This window comes from Thalassophryne amazonica, chromosome 20, assembly GCF_902500255.1.
Source record: "Thalassophryne amazonica chromosome 20, fThaAma1.1, whole genome shotgun sequence".
Classification (NCBI taxonomy): domain Eukaryota; kingdom Metazoa; phylum Chordata; class Actinopteri; order Batrachoidiformes; family Batrachoididae; genus Thalassophryne; species Thalassophryne amazonica.
In genome coordinates, this window is record NC_047122.1 from 12,294,702 (window position 1) to 12,310,017 (window position 15,316).

General features: G+C 49.5%; 1 protein-coding gene across 1 annotated transcript in view; it reads right to left on the reverse strand.

The window, feature by feature from the left end:
- The window catches only part of gtf2h4 (general transcription factor IIH, polypeptide 4), an 87,011-nt gene that overhangs the window by 36,891 nt on the left and 34,804 nt on the right, over nt 1-15,316 (reverse strand). The window contains exon 4 of the mRNA XM_034160965.1: nt 622-807. Coding sequence (XP_034016856.1) covers nt 622-807 — 186 coding nt within the window. The remainder of the gene's footprint in view (nt 1-621; nt 808-15,316) is intronic.

Sequence of the window (15,316 nt, forward strand, 5' to 3'; positions counted from 1 at the left end):
CTACAATTTTGTCTCTGTTGTCTTTGGACAGCTCTTTGATGTTAGTAGTTGGAGTCTTACTGATTGTGTGGGGTGGACAGGTGTCTTTATGCAGCTAACGACCTCAAGTAGGTGCTTCTAATTTGGATTAATAAGTGGAGGGAAGGTGGACTTTTTAGAGGTGGACTAACAGGTCTTTGAGGGCCAGAATTTTTGCTGATTGGCAGGTGCTGAATACTTATTTGCAGCAGTAACATGCAATGAATGATTAAAAAAAATCATACATTGTGATTTCGGATTTTTTTTTTTTTGGATTACGTCTCTCACAGTGGACATGCACCTAAGATGAAAATTTCAGACCCCTCCATGATTTCTAATTGGGAGAACTTGCAAAATCGCAGGGTGTTCAAATACTTATTTTCCTCACTGTATATATACACACACACACAAACACCGGTCGATTATCGGGCGATGCCAATTATCAGTCTATCCCTAATACATGCATACACAGATACACACACATATAAATAAAGAGGCAATTTACATTTGTACAGTATGTACTAATGAACCAGTGTCATAAAAACAAAGTAAACCTCTATCTGAGCAATTTTCTTAAATGGGCGTGCTATAGAGAGCTCGTACCTTTTCATGAGGCCAGCGTGAACCAGCAGCTGAGCGAGGTCCTGGCTGACGGCAGCAGTGGGAGAACCCACCATGAAATGTAAGATAACCTCCCAGCGCTCCACAGCATAGCGGTCCAGACTCTCGATGTCTCGTGCATGGCGATCCGGACCCAGAGTGCTGCCCTCGTCTGTCCATGCTTTGCCCCTGCATGTCAGTACAGCAGAGGAGTCCATCAGATAGGAAGCAAGGGACAGTTCCAAGGTTCATGGCAAACACACCATGGTTCTAATAATTTGTGTAAATTGCACAAAATGAATGAAGTAAATCCACACAGTTCAGTCTGAGAACTTCACATAACTGGAACCCGTGCAAACCATGCTTTCAAAGAGGAGACCTATACTGCAGCAAACGTTAGCTCCAACAACTACATCATGAAGCACCCCAACTGAACCCCAAGAGTCAGGTCACAGTGATAATTAACAAGCTGACATCATGGGGATGTTCACTCTTTCACCTTGAATTAAAAAAAGGCACAACGGAGGAAGTTGCCAGCTACAGTACGACTAAACATCATCTGAATATGAAGGTCAGCTGAATGTTCTGCCTCCAACATGACTATACGGATACCAAGCAATACATCGAAGTGAAACTGATACCTGAATAATCCTTTGCTTGTTGACTATCTCTACACCAAACAGGTTTAGGCTGCAATTTCAAGCATGCGCAGAATCAGGTTCAACATCACACAGAGGACGACGACATATGTCTTGCTTGCCTCTACTGGTGGTTGGCTCTCACTGCGGTATTGTATCACTTCCTGTTCCGGAGCACAGCTGTGTTTTGCTGTATCTGTTAGCTGTTTAATCTGCGCAGTTAGATTGATCTAGTTACCTAGATAACGATTTGCTTCACAGTGTAATCTTCACGTTCCTTAACTAAAGCACTCCCTCTGCTGAATCACCTCTAAATTATTTACACATTATTCACTTTGTGTGTTTTTAGGAATCCGCTAGCTTAGCGCAGCTACTAGCTCTTAGCCGGTTTAGCATGGCGGCTTCTCCTGTCTCTCCCGCACTTTTCTGCTCTGGGTGTGAAATGTTTATTTATTCCTCGGCCTCCTTTAGCAGTAATGGTACTTGTAATAAGCGTAGCTTATTCGTAGCTTTGGAGGCCAGGCTGGGCGAATTGGAGACTCGGCTCCGCACCGTGGAAAATTCTACAGCTAGCCAGGCCCCTGTAGTCGGTGCAGACCAAGGTACCTTAGCCGCCGTTAGTTTCCCTCTGGCAGATCCCAAGCAGCCGGGAAAGCAGGCCGACTGGGTGACTGTGAGGAGGAAGCGTAGCCCTAAACAGAAGCCTCGTGTACACCGCCAACCCATTCACATTTCTAACCGTTTTTCCCCACTCGGCGACACACCCGCCGAGGATCAAACTTTGGCTGCTTTCAGTGATGCCGGTATTTGGTTAGACTCTTTCTCTCAGATTGTTCTGTCTGAGTTATTTTCATTAGTTACGTCATCCAAACCATCAACATGTCTATTAGACCCCATTCCTACCAGGCTGCTCAAGGAAGCCCTACCATTATTTAATGCTTCGATCTTAAATATGATCAATCTATCTTTATTAGTTGGCTATGTACCACAGGCTTTTAAGGTGGCAGTAATTAAACCATTACTTAAAAAGCCATCACTTGACCCAGCTATCTTAGCTAATTATAGGCCAATCTCCAACCTTCCTTTTCTCTCAAAAATTCTTGAAAGGGTAGTTGTAAAACAGCTAACTGATCATCTGCAGAGGAATGGTCTATTTGAAGAGTTTCATGTTGTGTGGGCCGCTGAAGAGGAGGTACTGCTGGCCCACCACCACCAGAGGGCGCCCTGCCTGGAGTACGGGCTCCAGGCACCAGAGGGCGCTGCCGCCTCACAGGAGCAGCCGGGGTGACAGCTGTCACTTATCACCTACGACAGCTGTCACCAATCATCTGATCTTCAGTGGTTTATCAGCAAGATGACATCTCCACCTCTTTGCCGAGATATCACTCTACCTAGAAGGTACCGTACTCAGCTGACTGTGTTTTTTGACAGTAACCCTTTACTACTTTTGTGCGTTAACTAGCAGATATTCTTCCAACGAGAGGTGGAGGTGGTTTTCCCGCCTTACGGATTACTGGGTGCAAACGCACCCACATTTAACTGTTTTTGTTCCTCGCCAGCAGTACCAGATCCGACACGCGGAGGCAGTGGCCACCTGGGAGTTCGGGACTTGGCGGCTCCAGTATTCCCGGGGTTCGGTGGCGGAGGAAATCGTGTGGTTCCGGTTCTACTTTGGACAGATGTCTCTTACCTTCGAGCCTGCCCACGTGACACATTCTTGTGAATTGACTTCTCTGTCTATTGTGTGATCCGTTGTGTTTGTTGTGCATATTCACAACAGTAAAGTGTTGTTATTTGACTTCCTCCATTGTCCGTTCATTTGCGCCCCCTGTTGTGGGTCCGTGTTCCTACACTTTCACAACAGGATATCTCGGCCAACGTCATGGATCCCGAGGGGCGTCAACCGGCTGTTGAACGGCCAATGGAAGAGCAGGGCGCACAGGCGTCTGCAGGAGGAATGATCGGTGAGTTGCAGCGAATCCTCACCGCCTTTAAGGCTCGGTTGGATCTAATGACCGAGCAGAACGTCCTCCTTAACCGCAGGGTGGAGGCTCTCGCCGCGCAGGTGGAAACGCGCCCTCAGGGCGCTGCTGCGGCTCCCCCTCCTGTCGGTCCTGTGCGCAACAGTGACGTTCCACAGGTCGTTCAACGACCCCTCCCACCTTCCCCGGAAGCATACATAAGCCCTCCAGAGCCGTACGGAGGTTGTGTGGAGACGTGCGCGGACTTCCTTATGCAGTGTTCGCTCGTCTTCACACAACGTCCTGTCATGTACGCGACTGATGCCAGCAAGATAGCTTATGTAATAAATCTGCTTCACGGTGATGCACGCGCTTGGGCTACAGCGCTCTGGGAGCAGAATTCACGGCTCCTTCAGACATATGATGGGTTTGTGAGGGAGTTCAGAACAGTGTTCGATCACCCAAATAGAGGAGAGACCGCTTCAGCCGTGCTGCTGTCAATGAGACAGGGGCGCCGGAGCGCAGCTGCCTATGCAGTCGACTTCCGCATCGCGGCTGCGAGGTCCGGCTGGAATAGCACTGCCCTCCGCACCGCCTTTGTAAACGGACTATCGTTGGTCCTGAAGGAGCACCTGGTGGCCAAGGACGAACCGCGAGATTTAGACGGGCTTATTGATCTCGTTATACGATTAGACAATCAGTTAGAAGAACGCCGTCGGGAACGAGATGAAGGGCGTGGCCGGGCACGCGCCGTCCCTCTCCCTTCCGGTTCCGACCGAGTTCCGCCCTCCCCACGCTCTGCGGCCTCTACGCTCCGTGTGGTGACAGCTCCCCCTGCTGACGAAGCTATGGACACGAGCAGGGCCACATTTAGGGCACCAGATAGACAGAGGAGGCTGGCCCGCGAAGCGTGCTTTGTTTGTGGCTCAATAGAGCATCAAGTGAGGGACTGCCCCGAGCGGTTAAACACCAAAGCCCGCCCCTAGACACTGGGTTAGGGGTGGGCCAAAACATTCACGTGGGACATACCCATATTGCCACACGACTCCCAGTGACAATACTTTATGAGGATTTAACCCTGAAGGCCCCAGCACTGGTGGACACAGGCTCTGAAGGGAATCTGTTAGACAGCAGATGGGCCAGGGAGATAGGGCTCCCTCTGGTGGCGCTTACCTCGCCTGTGCAGGTGCGGGCACTAGATGGCTCCCTACTCCCTCTAATCACACATAAGACACCACCAGTAACTCTGGTGGTGTCAGGAAATCACCGGGAGGAGATCGAGTTTTTTGTGACTCCTGCCACCTCCCGTGTGATTCTAGGGTTCCCCTGGATGTTGAAACACAATCCCCAGATCGATTTGCCGTCCGGGGTAGTGGTTCAGTGGAGCGAAACCTGCCATCGGGCATGTTTAGGTTCCTCGGTTCCTCCCGGTTCCCAGGCTAAGGAGGAGGTCAGAGTCCCGCCCAATCTAGGGACGGTGCAGGTGGAGTACCACGACCTTGTGGATGTGTTCAGTAAGGATCTGGCGCTCACCCTTCCCCCCCACCGTCCGTACGATTGTGCCATTGATTTGGTTCCAGGCGTTGAGTTCCCGTCCAGCAGGCTGTACAACCTCTCACGACCTGAGTGCGAATCAATGGAGACCTACATCCGGGACTCTTTAGCCGCCGGGTTGATCCGGAATTCCACCTCCCCGATGGGTGCAGGTTTCTTTTTTGTGGGTAAAAAAGACGGCGGACTTCGTCCATGCATTGATTATAGGGGGCTGAACGAAATCACGGTTCATAATCGATACCCGTTGCCCCTGTTAGATTCAGTGTTCACGCCCCTGCATGGAGCCCAAATATTCACTAAGCTAGATCTTAGAAATGCGTATCACCTGGTTCGGATCCGGAAGGGAGACGAGTGGAAGACGGCATTTAACACCCCCTTAGGTCACTTTGAGTACCTGGTCATGCCGTTCGGCCTCACAAACGCCCCCGCGACGTTCCAAGCATTAGTTAATGATGTCTTGCGGGACTTCCTGCACCGATTCGTCTTCGTATATCTAGACGATATACTCATCTTTTCTCCGGATCCTGAGACTCATGTCCGGCATGTACGTCAGGTCCTGCAGCGGTTGTTGGAGAACCGGCTGTTTGTGAAGGGTGAGAAGTGCGAGTTCCACCGCACTTCTCTGTCCTTCCTGGGGTTTATCATCTCCCCCAACTCCGTCGCTCCTGATCCAGCCAAGGTCGCGGCGGTGAGAGACTGGCCCCAACCCACCAGCCGTAGGAAGCTGCAACAGTTCCTCGGCTTTGCTAATTTCTATAGGAGGTTCATTAAGGGCTACAGTCAGGTAGTTAGCCCCCTGACAGCCCTGACCTCACCAAAAGTCCCCTTCACCTGGTCGGATCGTTGCGATGCCGCGTTCAAGGAGTTGAAACGGCGCTTCTCGTCTGCACCCGTTCTGGTGCAGCCCGATCCTAGTCGCCAGTTAGTGGTTGAAGTGGACGCCTCGGACTCAGGGATAGGAGCTGTGCTTTCCCAGAGCGGGAAGACCGATAAGGTCCTTCACCCGTGTGCCTATTTTTCCCGCAGGTTGACCCCGGCCGAACGGAACTATGACGTCAGCAATCGAGAACTCCTTGCGGTGAAAGAGGCTCTTGAAGAGTGGAGACATCTGTTGGAGGGAACGTCCGTGCCATTCGCGGTTTTCACTGACCACCGGAACCTGGAGTATATCAGGACCGCCAAGCGGCTGAACCCCAGGCAAGCCCACTGGTCACTGTTCTTCGGCCGTTTTGACTTCCGGATCACCTACCGTCCCGGGACCAAAAACCAGAGATCGGATGCCTTGTCCCGGGTACAAGAAGATGAAGTCAAAGCGGAGTTGTCGGATCCACCGGAACCCATCATCCCGGAGTCCACTATCGTGGCCACCCTCACCTGGGACGTAGAGAGAACCGTCCGGGAGGCCCTGGCACGAAGCCCGGACCCCGGAACTGGGCCGAAGAACAGACTCTACGTCCCACCAGAGGCCAGGGCTGCAGTCCTGGACTTCTGTCACGGCTCTAAGCTCTCCTGTCATCCAGGGGTGCGAAGAACTTTGGCAGTTGTCCGGCAGCGCTTCTGGTGGGCGTCCCTAGAGGCCGACGTCCGGGATTATATCCAGGCCTGCACCACCTGCGCCAGGGGCAAGGCTGATCATCGCAGGGCTTCGGGATTGCTCCAGCCGCTGCCCGTGCCTCATCGCCCCTGGTCCCACATCAGCCTGGATTTTGTCACGGGCCTCCCGCCGTCCCAGGGCAACACCACCATCCTCACGATAGTGGACCGATTCTCCAAGGCGGCCCACTTCGTGGCCCTCCGAAGCTCCCGACGGCCCAGGAGACAGCGGACCTCCTGGTCCACCACGTCGTCCGGCTGCATGGGATTCCCACAGACATTGTCTCCGATCGCGGTCCCCAGTTCTCCTCGCAAGTCTGGAGGAGCTTCTGCCGGGAACTGGGGGCCACGGTGAGTCTCTCATCCGGGCATCATCCCCAGACCAACGGGCAAGCAGAACGGGCCAATCAGGAGGTGGAACAGGCCCTGCGTTGCGTGACAGCCGCGCACCCGGCGGCCTGGAGTACCCATTTGGCCTGGATTGAGTATGCCCATAACAGCCAGGTGTCGTCAGCCACCGGCCTCTCCCCTTTCGAGGTGTGTCTGGGGTACCAGCCTCCTTTGTTTCCGGTGGTTGAGGGGAATTCGGTGTGCCCTCGGTCCAGGCCCACCTGCGGAAGTGCCGTCGGGTGTGGCGTGCCGCCCGTTCTGCTTTGCTGAGGGCCCGGATGAGGACGAAGGCCCATGCAGACCGTCGGCGGACCCCGGCCCCTACGTATCGTCCAGGGCAGGAAGTGTGGTTGTCTACTAAGGACATTCCCCTCCAAGTGGTCTCCCCTAAATTGCAGGAACGGTATATCGGTCCGTTTAAAATCCTTAAGGTCATCAGTCCAGCCGCAGAGAGGCTTCAGCTTCCGGCCTCACTGCGGATCCATCCCGTTTTCCATGTGTCCCGGATTAAGCCACATCACACCTCACCCCTCTGTACTCCGGGTCCGGCACCACCTCCTGCCCGGATCATCGATGGCGAGCCGGCTTGGACTGTGCGCCGGCTTTTGGATGTCCGAAGGATGGGCCGGGGCTTCCAGTATTTGGTGGACTGGGAGGGGTACGGCCCCGAAGAACGCTCCTGGGTGAAGAGGAGCTTCATCCTGGACCCGGCCCTCCTGGCCGATTTCTACCGCCGCCACCCGGACAAGCCTGGTCGGGCGCCAGGAGGCGCCCGTTGAGGGGGGGGTCCTGTTGTGTGGGCCGCTGAAGAGGAGGTACTGCTGGCCCACCACCACCAGAGGGCGCCCTGCCTGGAGTACGGGCTCCAGGCACCAGAGGGCGCTGCCGCCTCACAGGAGCAGCCGGGGTGACAGCTGTCACTTATCACCTACGACAGCTGTCACCAATCATCTGATCTTCAGTGGTATATCAGCAAGACGACATCTCCACCTCTTTGCCGAGATATCGCTCTACCTAGAAGGTACCGTACTCAGCTGACTGTGTTTTTTGACAGTAACCCTTTACTACTTTTGTGCGTTAACTAGCAGATATTCTTCCAACGAGAGGTGGAGGTGGTTTTCCCGCCTTACGGATTACTGGGTGCAAACGCACCCACATTTAACTGTTTTTGTTCCTCGCCAGCAGTACCAGATCCGACACGCGGAGGCAGTGGCCACCTGGGAGTTCGGGACTTGGCGGCTCCAGTATTCCCGGGGTTCGGTGGCGGAGGAAATCGTGTGGTTCCGGTTCTACTTTGGACAGACGTCTCTTACCTTCGAGCCTGCCCACGTGACACATTCTTGTGAATTGACTTCTCTGTCTATTGTGTGATCCGTTGTGTTTGTTGTGCATATTCACAACAGTAAAGTGTTGTTATTTGACTTCCTCCATTGTCAGTTCATTTGCGCCCCCTGTTGTGGGTCCGTGTTCCTACACTTTCACAACATTTCAGTCAGGTTTTAGAATTCATCATAGTACAGAAACAGCATTAGTGAAGGTTACAAATGATCTTCTTATGGCCTCAGACAGTGGACTCATCTCTGTGCTTGTTCTGTTAGACCTCAGTGCTGCTTTTGATACTGTTGACCATAAAATTTTATTACAGAGATTAGAGCATGCCATAGGTATTAAAGGCACTGCTTGAATCATATTTATCTAATAGATTACAAGTTGTTCATGTAAATGGGGAATCTTCTTCACAGACTAAGGTTAATTATGGAGTTCCACAAGGTTCTGTGCTAGGACCAATTTTATTCACTTTATACATGCTTCCCTTAGGCAGTATTATTAGACGGCATTGCTTAAATTTTCATTATTACGCAGATGATACCCAGCTTTATCTATCCATGAAGCCAGAGGACACACACCAATTAGGATTGTCTTACAGACATAAAGACATGGATGACCTCTAATTTCCTGCTTTTAAACTCAGATAAAACTGAAGTTATTGTACTTGGCCCCACAAATCTTAGAAACATGGTGTCTAACCAGATCCTTACTCTGGAATTGCATTACCCTGACCTCTAGTAATACTGTGAGAAATCTTGGAGTCATTTTTGATCAGGATATCTCATTTTTTAGCGCATATTAAACAAATATGTAGGACTGCTTTTTTGCATTTACGCAATATCTCTAAAATTAGAAAGGTCTTGTCTCAGAGTGATGCTGAAAAACTAATTCATGCATTTATTTGCTCTAGGCTGGACTATTGTAATTCATTATTATCAGGTTGTCCTAAAAGTTCCCTGAAAAGCCTTCAGTTAATTCAAAATGCTGCAGCTAGAGTACTAATGGGGACTAGAAGGAGAGAGCATATCTCTCCCATATTGGCCTCTCTTCATTGGCTTCCTGTTAATTCTAGAATAGAATTTAAAATTCTTCTTCTTACTTATAAGGTTTTGAATAATCAGGTCCCATCTTATCTTAGGGACCTCATAGTACCATATCACCCCAATAGAGCGCTTCGCTCTCAGACTGCAGGCTTACTTGTAGTTCCTAGGGTTTGTAAGAGTAGAATGGGAGGCAGAGCCTTCAGCTTTCAGGCTCCTCTCCTGTGGAACCAGCTCCCAATTCGGATCAGGGAGACAGACACCGTCTCTACTTTTAAGATTAGGCTTAAAACTTTCCTTTTTGCTAAAGCTTATAGTTAGGGCTGGATAAGGTGACCCTGAACCATCCCTTAGTTATGCTGCTATAGACTTAGACTGCTGGGGGGTTCCCATGATGTACTGAGTGTTTCTTTCTCTTTTTGCTCTGTATGCACCACTCTGCATTTAATCATTAGTGATTGATCTCTGCTCCCTTCCACAGCATGTCTTTTTCCTGGTTCTCTCCCTCAGCCCCAACCAGTCCCAGCAGAAGACTGCCCCTCCCTGAGCCTGGTTCTGCTGGAGGTTTCTTCCTGTTAAAAGGGAGTTTTTCCTTCCCACTGTCGCCAAGTGCTTGCTCACAGGGGGTCGTTTTGACCGTTGGGGTTTTTACGTAATTATTGTATGGCCTTGCCTTACAATATAAAGCGCCTTGGGGCAACTGTTTGTTGTGATTTGGCGCTATATAAATAAAATTGATTGATTGAATGATTGACATGCACACAGTCGTCAGTAAAAATGGTAACACACATGAAAATGTGTTGGAAACAACCTGCTGTTATTGAACTCCTCACGGTGGAGGGCTGTGCACATACGGACATTCACCGAGGAATGAGTTTTTGTGTGGATGTCAGGACAGTCAGGAGGTGGGTGGAGTTTGAAGGGTGAAAATCCAGCCATGACATGTCTGTGTCACCAGGCCCTTAGGCAAGATTATCAACAACTACAATATGTGGATACTAGAAAAGAAAGCTGAGCGCACACTTGAAATGGGTTCATCGTGGTTGTCGGTGGTCTTCTCCATGTGCTGGGGTTGTGTCTTGCTCAGTTTAATCTGAATTTGTCAATATTCAGACAATGGAAAAAATATGGATGAAATTAACTCTGAGGACAGACCGTAAGCTCTCCCCATATAAATGGCACTGTAGTCCACTGAAGAAACATTTTTGTTCTGCAAAATTAACATGTCAACAAGTCAGTCGAGAAACAGAAAAAACCTCTTAGCTGGCACAGATGTGGCAGACACACAAGCAACTTGAATAATTTTGGAGAGTGTCCTATACTGCCACACAAGTGGAACTTCTTTTGTAGGATACAGGTTTCCGTAAAGTAGTGATCCATAGTCAAACTCCAAATAAAATCCTCAAGCAAACTTTCTGTCACTTATTTTTTAAACAGGAGTGGCTCTGGAGTACAGTTATTTCAGTCAATTATTTGGTTATAAGGTCAATTTCCAAAAGAAAAAAAAAAAAGAAAAAAGCAAGTGTGCCTATTGAGGAAATAACCTCAGAGATTACTCCCTTTTAAACTCCTTTTGAAATTACCCATGAGGACTTACAATACTCAGGTGTATGGATCACATGTAACTATAAAGAGCTATGTAATGCAAACTACCAACCCCTCTGGACTCATGGGCAACAGGAGGTTCGTTGGGACTCATCATCTCTTTCTTTCAGTGGAAGGATTAATAGAATAGAATAAACTTTATTGTCTGTCCCAAAAAGGTTACAGAAATTCTTCTTCAAGTGGCTCACATAAAAACACATTAAATACTCAAGCAAAACTTCATTGTACAATGTAAAAAACACACACACACACACACATATACAAAACACTGATCTATAATTGGAGGACAGGAATGATATTCGACAGGCATGACCTCTTGTCAGAACATCGGTCAGGGCACGGAGAAATACATCCAAATGTGAAATGGCCGAATATTTTGCCACCTTTACCCCAATATTATACGGCCTGTAATCTCACACGATTAACCAATCAGATTTGTGGAAAAAAAATGTATGGATTAGAACTTTGTATATACAGTTGTGGTTGGAGGTGTACATACACTCACCATGGGCATGAATGTCATGGTACTTTTGGGCTTTTAATGACGTCTGAACTGTTCTTTAGCCAGGGTGGAATGACTGTACAGCATACATTGTTAATGACTCTAAAAAACAAGAATTGTGTGCCACAATATTACATTTATTATGGATCTTCTCTCATCCACACAGACATGATCTCAGCTGCTACTGATTGGTCTACCCCATCTCATGTCAAACAGCTTCAGCCAACATAGACTGAAAATTCACCTATAATTACAGTCAAGTCTGTCAAAATTAACATCCCTTGAGGTTCCGTACCTCTGAACCCCCACCACAGATCAGGCTTTCCAAAACTTGAACAGCTATTCCTAACAAATCCCATCCTAATACACCCAGAACCTAGCATTCAGTTCGTCATGGAGATCGTTCCTCACATATCAGGACTGAGGTCGCCTTTTCTTAATTAGGTACAGATAACAAGCAACACCCCTGTGCTTTATTTGTCATCACTGATTCCAGCTGCAACTTTGATGCTGGCAACAAAGAATGTCTGGCTATTTAAGCCGCACTGGAAGAAAGGAGGAACTTGGTCACCCATCACCTGCAAATCAAGATCCAAGAACACAAAACCAGACTCACTCTCACACTAGTCCACTGCTCCTGACCACACTCCAGCTCCTGAACCCAACATCCCATTATCCCTGTTTGTTATTCTGTTGGTTGTGTTTTCTGTGCTGTTAGTTCCAGCTGATTGATTCTGCTCTCTCTTTTTCTGTCTGAGGCGCTAGGAAGCCGGATCCCGTTTACAGGACCACTGTTTGAGGATGCAGTCGAGCAAACCCTGAAACTGCTTTTTCCTCGATGAAGACATGGGCAATAACACTAATCTAGAAATGGACTTTTGTTTCATTCCTGTTTTGCGTGTTTGTCAATTCTTTGTTGCACCTAGTTTATTTGATCTTTCTTATTGGCCTAAGCAGATGGTCACCCCTCTGGGTCTGGTCTGCTTGAGGTTTCTTATCCAAAAAAGGCTGGAGGGAGTTTTTCATTATCACTGTTGCCTAAGCTGCTTGCACAGAGGGGTTGGTAAAGTTAGACCTTACGTTTGTGAAGCGCCTTGAAACAATGTATGGTGTGATCTGGTGCTACATGAGTCCTGTCCAGGGTGCACCCTGCCTCAAACTCTATGACTGCTGTGATAGATTCCAGTATCTGGTGTGCTGGGAGGGTTATGGATCTGAGGAACATTCCTGGATGTCCCGGCCCCATCCTGGATCCCTCCCTCTTCTGCAACTTTTATCAGGCCCATCCTGATAAGCATTGTGGGCTGACTGAGAGCTGCTGTTGACAGTGTGATGGGGGTACTGCTTTGTAAATAAATAATATTCCAATTATTTATTTATTTGCTGCTCTTAAAAGCAATAAAGCACCAGTCATTCAGGTATGGTTCAATTAACCCTGAATTATGCAATTTAATCACTCAGAACATTTCCAAACTATTTCCATTGTGGCGTATGTGAAAGGGTTGTTGTTGTTGTGCTTTCGGCTGCTCCCGTTTCGTCTGGGGTCGCCATAGCGGATACACCTAACCCACTAAAAACCAGAATGTGAAGAAAACCTGAAATACATCCTGTCATTACTTTTTAAAATACTTTTATATGGAAAAAATAGATATTCTAACTGATTAACACAAACTGTTTGATAAAACTGAATACGTGAAGCAACACACCTGCATGTACTGTGCTGAGTGTATACTTTAAAAATTAAATCTAAAAAGTGTGTGAGCCAAGTTCAATTTCGTTTTCATGTTTCAACCACAGAGGGGGCAAGTCAACAGGAAGGTTTCAAAGCACTTGTTTCAAATCAGTTTGAGGCCCATTTAGCTCAGACTGAGTGTGGGGGAGGTGATAGTTTAGCGGTTAAGCAGTGAGCTTGAGAACAGAGGATCCTCAGTTCACATCCCTGTCTGGCCAAACAATCATTAAGGGCCCTTGGGCAAGGTCCTTAATCCCCAAGTTGCTCCCGGAGTGTTGTGAGCACCTTGGAGGGCAGCACCATAACAGTGTGTGAATGTGAGGCATTGATGTAAAGAATTTTGAGTTCCTGCTATAGATGGAAAAATAAAAATGTAGTCTTGAGATGGCTTCCTTCAGATTCACACTGTGAAACTATTGTGTGGGCCGCTGAAGAGGAGGTACTGCTGGCCCACCACCACAAGATGGCGCCCTGCTTGAAGTGCGGGCTTCAAGCACAAGAGGGCGTCGGCTTTGCTGGAGGTGACAGCTGTCAACAATCAACACAAGCTGTCACCCATCATCACCACTACAAAGACCGGACTGCAACTCCACCTCCTCGCCGAGAAATCAACTACCATTCAGGTAATTTCTCTGCTGCCTGACACTGTGTGTGTTTAACCTGAACTTCTATTTGCAGCCGTTTTCCTGGAGTGTTTCCTTATCTGGAGGATTGGCGTTTGGTGTGACAGCGACGGCTTCGCCTCACACCCCAACTCAGATAAGTGGTTGACCAGGAGCTGCATGAGTGTGTGTGATTGGAGGTGGAGGTTTTCCCTCCTTTACTTAAGACAGACTGTGGATTACTGAGTGTGCGAACTCACACTCATCTGGACTGTCTTTGTTCTCTGCCAGCAGTACCGGGTCTGACTGCTGAAGACAGCGGCCACCTGGGGCGCAGGGCTTGGCCGCTCTGGTGTTCTTCAGCTCCGTTGGTGGTGGAAGCTGTGTGGGGATCCAGCTCTTCTCTCTCCAGGCGTCTTCTATCGTCGAGCCTGCCCACACGTCACCTGGTGTATGATTGACAGTCACCATATTGTTATTGTCTGTACGTTGTTGTGCGATTCACAACATTAAATTGTTACTTTTTGGCTTATCCATTGTCCGTTCATTAACGCCCCTGTTGTGGGTCCGTGTCACGTCACTTTCACAACAGGATTTCTCGGCCAGCATCATGGATCCCGAGGGGCATCAACCATCGCTTGAACAGCCAATGGGAGAGCGAGGTGCACAGGCAGGAGGCGTGTTGGGTGAGCTGCAGCACATCTTAACCGCCTTCGCCGCTCGGTTGGACTTAGTTACTGAGCAGAGCAGTGTTCTCAATCGCAGGATAGAGGCTCTCACCGCCCAGGTGGAAGCGCATGCTCAGGGCGCTGCTGCAGCACCTCCTCCTGCTGATCGTGTGCCAGAAACAGACATTCCGCTGGTCGTTCAACGTCCACCCCCACCTTCCCCTGAAGCATACATAAGCCCTCCGGAGCCGTACGGAGGCTGTGTGGAGACGTGCGCGGACTTCTTGATGCAGTGCTCGCTCGTCTTTTCACAGCGTCCCGTCATGTACGCAGCAGACGCCAGCCGGGTGGCTTACGTTATAAATTTGCTTCGAGGAGAGGCACGCGCCTGGGCTACGGCGCTTTGGGAGCAGAATTCACGGCTCCTAACGGTTTATACTGAGTTTGTGAGGGAGTTCCGACAGGTGTTCGATCACCCTCATAGAGGCGAGACCGCTTCAAGTGTGCTGCTGTCGATACGGCAGGGGCGTCGGAGCGCAGCTAAGTATGCAGTCGACTTCCGCATCGCGGCAGCGCGAGCCGGCTGGAATGCTGTTGCGCTCCGCGCCGCCTTTGTAAACGGACTGTCTCTGGTTCTTAAGGAGCACCTGGTGGCGAAGGACGAGCCGCGGGATTTAGACGGGCTTATCAACCTGGTTATACGGTTAGACAACCGATTAACAGAACACCGACGGGAGCGAGACGAAGGGCGTGGTCAGGCACAAGCCGTCCCTCTTCCTCCCGGGTCTGAAAGGGAGCCGACTTCCCCACGCTCCACTGCCAGGGCTCTCCACGTGACAACAGCTCCCCCTGCTGATGTTGCTATGGAAACGAGCAGGGCCAAAAAACGATCAGATCAGAGACAAAGGAGGCTGATCCGTGGATAGTGTTTTCTCTGCAGCTCTACCGAGCACACACAGAGAGAATGCCCCAAATGGTCAAAACAGCAGCACTCGTCCTTAGAGACTGGGCTAAGGGTGGGTCACAATACCCACGCGGGGAGACCCCGTAAATCTGCACGAATCCCAGTCACGATCCTGAGTGA